The sequence below is a fragment of the Centroberyx affinis genome, unplaced genomic scaffold (assembly GCF_046629955.1).
Source record: "Centroberyx affinis isolate AG114_WGS23_722 - 3 ecotype Tasmania unplaced genomic scaffold, CSIRO-AGI_Caff_v1 ptg004219l_1, whole genome shotgun sequence".
NCBI classification, from domain to species: Eukaryota; Metazoa; Chordata; class Actinopteri; order Beryciformes; family Berycidae; genus Centroberyx; species Centroberyx affinis.
This window is the reverse complement of record NW_027281963.1, coordinates 139,939-149,642: the sequence shown is the minus strand read 5'-3', so window position 1 is coordinate 149,642 and position 9,704 is coordinate 139,939. Positions and strand designations below refer to the sequence as shown.

The following is a 9,704-nucleotide window of genomic DNA, read 5'->3' as shown; positions in this document are numbered from 1 at the left end:
TGACTTGAGAATCCCCCCCATGCTCCATCATTCATATTTATGGCCATCATGCCGCTATCCCCTTCACCAACTTGAATATTTATGAGCACCCCAGTAGGAAACTCATTCGCGGACACCAAGCTGACAAAATGACCAAACACTCTCTAGTCAGAGATCTAGCTTCTTGGCAGGAAAAGGGCAGTAGTGAAAACTTTTAGGTGGTTCCAGAGAGGAGGAGGAAGGAAAGAGGTCTCACTCTGCCATGATTTCCGGGTACCGCAAATGTCATCGCTGTGAGAAACACAAACACATCTTATTTGGACCACATTACACACTAACATATTGTTAACATCCAGAGCTAAAAAAAAAAATACGTTTTTGTGAAAAACAACTTTGTTTCACGTCGCTGGTAACATCTGCGCTTATGTTTTGTGTACCTGAGGCTAAGTAGGAGGAGGAGACCGCATGCGCAAGGGTTTACGCCCTCTTTTGTAAACCGGAACATGGGCCGCCTTTTCACTGATGAGTGATTTATCTGCTAAATAGACAATCTTTGCCCGAGCAAGCAGGTGCGCGGTCTGTCGCTTGCTCACGCCTGTTGATACTGCGCCAAAAAAGCGCAGAATGATTATAACACGACACGATAACTGCACTGTTAGCGATGGTGATATTTTAGATTGTCACGTAAAAGTAACTGTATCACAGTTTAGCCTTGAGAGTCAAATCATATCAAAAGTAACAAAAATAACTTAATCTAATAAATACGGTTTTCACTTGCACATGACCGCCAACGCATGCGCAGTAAATCGGCGACAGTTGTAACTCGAAATATTCAATAATCTGGCAGTCGGTTTGCATTGGACATCACACTGCAAACCGATAAGAAATTACTTGTTACTCAGGCTACAGTAATATTGCCTTACAGTACAGGAGGTGCTTTTCTCAGCAGGATCCAGCGACAGAGCTTGGCTGACGAGCAGCGATGAGCTTCTTCGGTTTTGGTCAAAGTGCGGACATCGATATAGTTTTGAATGACGCCGAAACGAGAAAGAAAGCGGAGCATAAAAGCGAAGATGGAAGGAAAGAGAAGTATTTTCTGTTCTACGACGGGGAAACGGTGTCGGGGAAAGTCAACGTTACGCTGAAGAACCCGGGCAAGAGGCTGGAGCACAACGGCATCAAAATCGAGTTTATCGGCCAGATAGGTGAGTAGCAGGCCTGCGTTTCACACTGACTCAGCCCGCTGTGAGAAGAAGTAACCACCGCTGAAGTATAACATGACAGTTTGGAGAGCTAGCTAGAAGCGCTGACTCTACTGCTAACGACCCACAATAACTATGTTAAGTTAATAATTGACTTATCATCTATGTTAACTTTACACTGGTTCATAACAACCGACTGCATTGTCGTAACAAAGTGTCAGTTTGAAGTGTCAGGTCTCGTGACAGACGTCCATGCAAGTCTGACACATTAGGGGAGGAAGGGGGGGGGCAGGAAGTCTTCACCCATTAGTTTATCTTTTCTAACTGTTGACCTTTGAGAGGTGCTGTTAGGTTCGCATAGTTTTACAATGATTTTCATACCGTCGACTAGTTCCAGAACTAAAAGTCAAAATTTTCACAGTCTAAGTAGGCTAAATTAAAAAGCTAAGGGCTCACTTGGTAACTCATGATAGCACCTGATTCGATACGGCTATATTACTACTATATTACGGCTATATAACTTTTCCATCATATCACAGTTTATTCAAATGCAAATTTGGTTAAAACACAAGTGTTGCAGCAGTGGGAGCAGGTTCCTCTTACTTGCTCCTTGCCAGCCACTGACTTGTACCTTGAATGCATCTTGAAACTTTTCATTAACGCTGCTTTCCGTAAATCAGACAGTAAGTTATGACCTCATGCCATTAGGTGTCATCTAAAAGCATCTTGCCAGTCAGTTAAGGTAAAGTTATTTTCGATTTTAAGATATTTTTCATCAATATTACATCATTCTAGTTGTTTTTACCCTCTTTCATTTTTCCTAAATTGTCCAGTCCTGTGGTATTTGATCGGCTATGCTGGGCAGCTGCCAACTGACATGCAGTTGGAGAGGTAACACTTGAGATTCCTTCACAGAAGGAGGCTTCAGAAGCTCTTTTAAGTAGCTTATTTCATTTTCTTCCCGTTTTGGACGAGCAGCACAGCAGCATAAACATGGTTTTGGGCTCATGGAGGAGAGGAGGGGGTAGTGAAGGAATGGAGGACTGTTGATTTCGAGTTGGGGCACCCCTAAGAGTCAAGAGGGGGGCAACTGTGACCCAAAATGGCGGCATGAAAAGCGGCTGTGTCAAAAAAGTAAACATTATTATACAGTGTTGCGTTAACACAACTGCTGCATTAGATCAGATTGTTTTCAAGCTACAGTTTGGATTGACTATGAGGACCCAGTCACTGAGCTGTGGAGATAACAGATCATTATCTGAATGGTACAGGTAAACAATTCAAAGAGATTTGACTCAGCGATTTGAATGTCATTCAAGACAAAGCAAAGATAGTTGCCATCTGTCATCAGTAATAGTCATGAGTATTGTCAGCTGTCATCAGTGCAGATATGGTTTACGGAATACACCAAACCGCTCCACTGCAGTTGTCTGATCCTATTTATGTTCTGTTTCCAGAGCTGTACTACGACAGAGGGAACCACCACGAGTTTGTGTCTCTTGTGAAAGACTTGGCTCGACCTGGGGAGCTCACGCAGTCGCAAACGTTTGACTTTGAGTTCACGCACGTGGAGAAGCCCTACGAGTCTTACACCGGTCAGAACGTCAAATTACGGTAAGCACCACTTCGGCAAAAGAGAAGAATTTGTGCATGGTGTGCATGAATTATTTGCACTCCAAATTTGGGAGGAAATTCTGTAGAGACACACACACACACGGTTTTTCATGCAGAGCAACATTTTTTGTGGCAGCCAAAGCCTTTTCTGCTAGCGCCAAAGGGAAAAGAAAATAAGGAACTGAAAAAAACCTGAAAATAAGTCATTTTGAACCATGTGACTTTTGGCACAGTGCAACCATCCAAACCACTGGATGGTGTGTGTGCCAGTTCAGTGACACAACTTGGTAATTCACTATCTCCTCGTTGGCTGTGCCACTTTGCTGCTTGTTTGGCAGCTTTGTCACTAGATATAGGGTTTTTTGTTATTGTTGTTTCTTTATTGCTCAAAAGAGACTAGTGACAAATCTAGCTACTTCTCAGACCACCAGTAAACATGTTCATATGTTGAATCCCATAGCATTTGACAACAAATTTAGGATGTTTTCAGGTCCTGAGAAAGCCTTGGAATGACTTGAATTAGATTACCTTAATTACCTAAGTCCAGTTTAACATTGTCATAAATAAAGGTCTTAAAAAGTCTTAGATTTAACTTGAAATTGCAGGCACCTTTAAGCTAAGAAAAACCCTGCATACACACACACACACACACACACAAAGAAACTGTTGAATTGAAGCACATGTCATTGTAGTCTCCAACTTATTATCCATCTGTTTGAGTGTAGTATAATAGACCTACACATATCATAAGACATTTTGTTTGTCACATGGTTTGTACTCATTACACAGCTATTTTCATTAGAGGAATGTGACTCCCATCACAGTTAAGAGTTTTCTGGATTGTCCCTTCATGTATTCACAGCCATATATACACTATAAGCGTATAACCTGGTTTTCCGTATGATTCCAGCTACTTCCTGAGGGCGACGGTGAGCCGGCGACTGAACGACGTCAGCAAAGAGCTGGACATCGTGGTGCACACGCTCAGTACCTACCCCGAGCTCAACTCCTCCATCAAGATGGAAGTGGGGATCGAGGACTGTCTGCACATAGAGTTTGAGTACAACAAGTCAAAGTATGACATCGATTACACACGATCCGCTACAATGAATCAGAATTTATGAACGCTTGCTTTTTACTGACCAAAAGCAAAGAGTATTTAGTTTTGCCAAACCGCGCCATTTGCTTGCAGGTATCACCTGAAAGACGTGATCGTAGGGAAGATTTACTTTCTGCTGGTGAGGATCAAGATCAGGCACATGGAGATCGACATTATCAAGCGGGAGACGACGGGCACGGGGCCCAACATCTACCACGAGAACGACACCATAGCCAAGTACGAGATCATGGACGGAGCACCAGTCAGAGGTGATGATAGTGGTTTTTATTTGACGTTGCGGGGTATCGGACTGTGACCCTTATTCTGACCCTTGCTCTCTATTCCTGTAGTAGTTGGTTTTTACACTTGTAGCAGACCAACTTATTTTTGCTGGACCCATGCTTCCCTGGTTCCCTTCCTCCTTTGATAAGCTGTGGGGTTTTTTTGTGTGTGTGTGTATGCTGCAGGAGAGTCCATCCCCATCAGGCTGTTTCTGGCAGGCTATGAGATGACGCCCACCATGAGGGACATTAACAAGAAGTTCTCGGTGCGCTACTACCTCAACCTGGTGCTCATAGACGAGGAGGAAAGGCGCTATTTCAAACAGCAGGTACACACACACACGCACACACAAAAATTAGCTTTCGGTCACCCAGTCACATTCCTGTGGATTTCAGCTTTTGGTGGTTCATCCAAAGTGCTTTGCTCTTTAGACGCGCAGTCAATTCTCAGCAGGCTGAGGTGGCTGGGCCTCACCCACACGCTCAGCATCACCCGGTTCTTGTTGGCCATCATATCTGATGTGGAGGCATTTAAACATTCATGGTACAACCGGTTCCTAAGTAAATTCTTTTTGGGGGGAAAAAATGCCTACTATGAAAATCAGGAAATATTTTCAATGCCACATGCAAATTCCATGCCAAGTAGAAACTACAAGCCAAGGGTTGTCAACACAGGGCTCTCTCTCTCTCTCTCTGTCTCTGTCTGTGTCTGTCTCCCTCTGTCTCTGTCTCTGTCTCTCTCTCTCTCTCTCTCTCTCTCTCTGTCCCTCACACTTTTCTTTATTTGTCTGGTAAAAAATATGCGTGTTCAAGGAGAGAAGTGTGAAACTGCAAATAGCTGTATTATTGTCATTTTACACCAGCCTACACTGCTGTTGCCAACCACCAAGGCATTCTGTCTGCCTTTCTCTTCTTTCTCTTTCACACGGTCCACACGCACCGCTCCGCTGCCTGAACGTCACATAAGTCTAATTATCAAAATGGCAGTCCTCCTCCTGAAATTGGGCAGTGCAGACAAAAGCTTGCAGGACAGAGTGAGAGCCTCCTCCTTCCCTCTAATTGTGCCATCCGCTGCAGAGCAATACTTTTATCTTTGGGGAACAAAATAATATCCAGCGCTGGAACCTCAGCACCCATCAACAATTTATTCTGGGGGCATGGTGCTTTTGGCTAGTTCAGTAAGCAGCTGGCAGACTACTGCACCTTATTAACTATGCATACTGTCGACCAATTAGGTCATTTCATTCAAATATGGGTGAACGTAGTGTCACTTACACCAGGAAGTAGACTGGATATCTAAAACCAGAGTTTCTGGCTGTCAAATTTCCACCACACTTGACAGTTCTAATGTTTGGGTAACTTTTAGGGATGGGACGATACGCTTATCTCATGATACGATTCAATACACAATATGGGGTTCACGATTCAATAGCAACATTTACTTTTGAGGCTGAATCCCTCCTAACCTGTTGTGAGGTTGCAGGAGATCACGCTGTGGAGGAAAGGCGACATCGTGAGGAAGAGCATGTCTCACCAAGCAGCCATCGCCTCCCAGCGCTTCGAGGGCTCCTCCAGCGCAGAGAAAGCCCTGGCCCAGTGCATGGAGGACAGCAGCTAAAGCCCAGTGTGTGTGTGTGTGTGTGTGTGAGTGTGTGTGTGTGTTCACCTTCAAGCGAACACAGTGCAAAAATGGTCAGCAAAATTCTGAATGTGAACGTCATTCTGTATTTGTTTGCGTTGAGGTAGAATGTGCCGCAGTGTTTTACAGGACGTGTGTGTGAGAGGATTTGAAACATGACAGCATGTGTTTTGTCAGAGGAACAAGCAGTCAGACCTGGGTCAGAGAGTAGTAGCAAGTTTATTCTGTTTGTTTTAACCTGCTTGGAGTGCCAGGTGGGTGGGGTTTACCACATCAGGTCAAACTGGATAGTGTCCGCTAATTTCACATTCACAGAAAACCACACGAAATTGACTTTCAGCTACTTTGCTGTGATTGAGTACATTCTCTGGCATTCTTCACCCATCTGGTACACCTAAGAATGGTTTGCATACTGTTTGACCCATATCTTGAATTCCTGTGTGTGTGTGTGTGTGTGTGTGTGTGTCTGTGTGTGTGTGTGTATGAATGTATGTGACAGACAGTCACCTCGGGTGTATTTCTAACACGGCCCATTCCTTCAAAAATGATCCACTTGGCTGGAAGAGAGCGCTGTACAGTAACTGTAGTCAAATACAGTACATTTACAAAAAAAAAAGGGTGAAAAATAGATCTTAAACTTTTAAATCTCACCTCAAAGGAATGTGACATTTTGACTTACTTCATTTGCATTAAGCTGAGATTGTTTTGCCTCCATGCCCTCTGCTGGAAAACAGCTCCTATTACTTTAAGTTTTGACTTTTGCTTCTTAACTTTACGAAACAAGCAATGCCTCTTCGTACGCAGGGAGTGCAAGATTAAGTGCAAATTAAAAAAAAAATGCACTGAACGAATTGTACATTATGGCAAACACAACGATGACACATTTGTATAAGACAAGGCTTCAAATGTTTTCATACATTCCAGGGCTTTCATCAGCAATAGGTGTGATTATGGGATATTTATTTTTAAACAATCCAATTTTTTTATGTACTTCATCTTTTTACCAGCATTTTACATGTTTAATGCATCAGTCGGTCAAATGATGAAACCAGGAGCATCGCGGCTTTCGCGTCAAGTGTCACCACTGCTGCTAAAACAAATGTGGCAATTGTGGTTGTCGTGGGGATTTTCTTACATCGCCAGGTGATGAACGTGGTCTCTGGTGTTTTTGTAGCCCTGTTTTCCTATTTGCACTATGATCTAATTTTGCTCTTTCTGTTCTCAGTGCTGTTGATGAAATGGACTCACGGCGAGGGCCAGGGGTTGTGTAAAAAGAAAAAACTTTTAAAAAAAAACCCGGGTATCACATATATCCAATATAGTCAGTATTACACCTGTGTGCAGTAACAACGCCAACACAGATGCTTGTGAATCCAGCCTATGTGTTTTCTGTAGGTTTTGGTGCAAATGACTGTTGGGCTTCCCTGTAGATCTAACACTGAGATCTAGTGTTGGTTAGTTAGCTTTGTGCCTAAGGGTTTATTGCCAAATTGTTTCAGTGCAATACTAGAGAAAAATAATGTCAGTTTACTGCCATGCCCGTTCTTCCCATGTAGTGCAGATTGTGTTCATCAAGTTTATCTGCTGCAGTCACTTTTTATTAAGTAAGTAGAATTGAACATAGTAGAATTGAACATAGGATTCAGTCTAACATGGATTTTGGATCATTTTTTATGGTGGGATAATGAATGTATTGGAAGGCTCGACTCTTGTCATCCGAAGTATGCTACAACTAAAAATCCCAAACTCAATATATTTTCTAAACAAGCATAATTAGGTTTATTGTTTCTCCTGGTCAGGCGGATCGGATCATTGAGTTACAGTGCCATTGCTTCCTTTCTAAAATAGATTTCTTTTCATACTCGAGGAGAGCATGAGCTCTTGAGTGTGAAGCACTGAAACTGAACCCCAGCGCTCAGCCTGTTGTCCTTAAATAGTCCTGACCTGCTACTTTTCGCTCGACACGCTTATTCTGTGCAAAATATATCACTGTGTATCACATGAGAGTTTTAGCCTGACATTTTTATATTTCATACTTTGCTCGGCAGTAGGGTATGGTGTATTTTTTTAGTACGCTATTGTGCTGAAGAGACATTTCCATTGTCACCAGATTGCTGTTCAGGTAACTGCTAAAATAGAGGAAACACCAGCCTGGTGTGTGTTGATTTGAGATCAATTAAGTGTCTGGAGCTTGACTGGAGGGATGAGACTGTTCCTTCACCAGAAATTTTTTTTTTTTTTACTCAGCATCCTTTATTTTGGCAGTTACCGCCATTGATATGATAATTGTTCATTGAAATCTGTTGGAAAAAAAATTCAATTGTATCATTCAAGCAACCCAAAACAACTTCGGAATACATACATAATGTTTGTTTGTTTGTTTGTTTTTGTATGTGGCTGTGATTTTATCTTTGCCAGTACTGGTACAGACATAGGTAAACTAACTCAATTTGTGATGGAGTGAACTGAGATAAAAAAAAAAAAGATGAAATGTAGAACACAAATGCACAATGTAAATGCAACCCTCCTCCTTTGTTGTTTATGTTTATGTCATGTTTATCTTTCTGTCTATAAACATTGATTTAATCATTTTATATTCCTATTTTACTTTGAATTAAAAGAGAGCCACTGAAAACACACATCGTCTTTGTTTTAATTCCTGACGTTATTTTGTATAAAGTGAAATGCCAACTCAAATGTACTCTCCCTGTGTCTTAGATCTGCATTACTGAACCTTCTCTGCTTTCAGTTTAGCCCGTTCCGACTCTGTGACATCACAAAACAATTTCTTGCTTTTCTAAATGAATAGGCAGTGACTATATTTCAAGGTTATGTCTGTGGTTTTCAATTTTCAGTAAACTTAATTAATTCCTACAAGGCTATTTCCATGGCAGGTACAAGACACAGACATAACAGAATATATGCTTGAACACATGTCTTTTCATCTTAATGCTTAATATAGGGGTTCGCGGGGAGGTCAGGAGGAGGAGGGAGGAGGGGGGGGGGGGGACCATGGGGGGGCCAGGCAACCATGACCCTTGTAGGCACCCTTCCTTCTGTTGGTGTCAGGTATTGGCAAACTTGGAATTTATTGAAATCTGATAAATACTGGGCATTTTCACACTGATTCTTGAATGAGTCATACTGGTACAAGAGCTTTAAATACATTTATGAATAATACAGGTTTGACCACTGCATACAGTATGTGTGGTTCTTGCAGCAGCGTATCTCAGTTTATTAATTTGAAAGCCTAAAATCCCAGTTACTAGTTTTGAGTGTTGGATCTGCTGTTCTCTTTGTGGTTGGATTAGCATTTGGAATTGTGAACTCTTGATTGATTTCAGTAAAAGTCACTGTTGATGGTTTTACAGTCAATCCCCAGTGTAATTCTCACTGTGTGGAGCAACTATTGACAGTAGAGGGCAGGTTTGGATCAAATTTCTTTCTGAACAAAACTATCAGGGCATGGAATGAAATAAGTTATGGTAAGAAAAGACTACTGTTAATCTGCATTACTGCAAAGGTAACAGACTATAAAGAATAATGAGGGAGTGTTTAGAAATGAAATGATTATTAAGTGATAACCTGCAATGATTACATTTGCCATTCATTCATGATATAGTCTTTAGAGAATCATCCCATCCCAATGCTAAGTGACTGTGCCAGAGAGAGCCAGAGGAAGACTGGACGCAAAATGATTTTGCCTTCAAAATAAAAGTGCAAAAGTCACTCCTGGAAAAATCTAAATAATTAAGTATTGGGGTGTACAGAATAACAAAAATGTTATCAAAATACTGGAATCATGGAATATGGAATATGGAGTGAAACTCTAGCTGTTAAATAGATACTAAAAGGATGATATTGTATAATGGAGCATGGTATTTCCTGCT

The 9,704-nt window shown here is 41.7% G+C and overlaps 1 protein-coding gene across 1 annotated transcript; it reads left to right on the top strand.

The window, feature by feature from the left end:
• Positions 1–817: 817 nt before the first annotated feature.
• Positions 818–8,446, top strand: LOC139664305 (vacuolar protein sorting-associated protein 26B-like). Its single transcript, XM_071543094.1, has 6 exons — positions 818–1,184; positions 2,639–2,795; positions 3,706–3,870; positions 3,988–4,163; positions 4,362–4,504; positions 5,659–8,446. Exons 1-6 carry the CDS (start codon positions 962–964, stop codon positions 5,791–5,793), a joined length of 999 nt encoding a protein of 332 aa, XP_071399195.1. The 5' UTR covers positions 818–961; the 3' UTR covers positions 5,794–8,446.
• Positions 8,447–9,704: the final 1,258 nt, after the last annotated feature.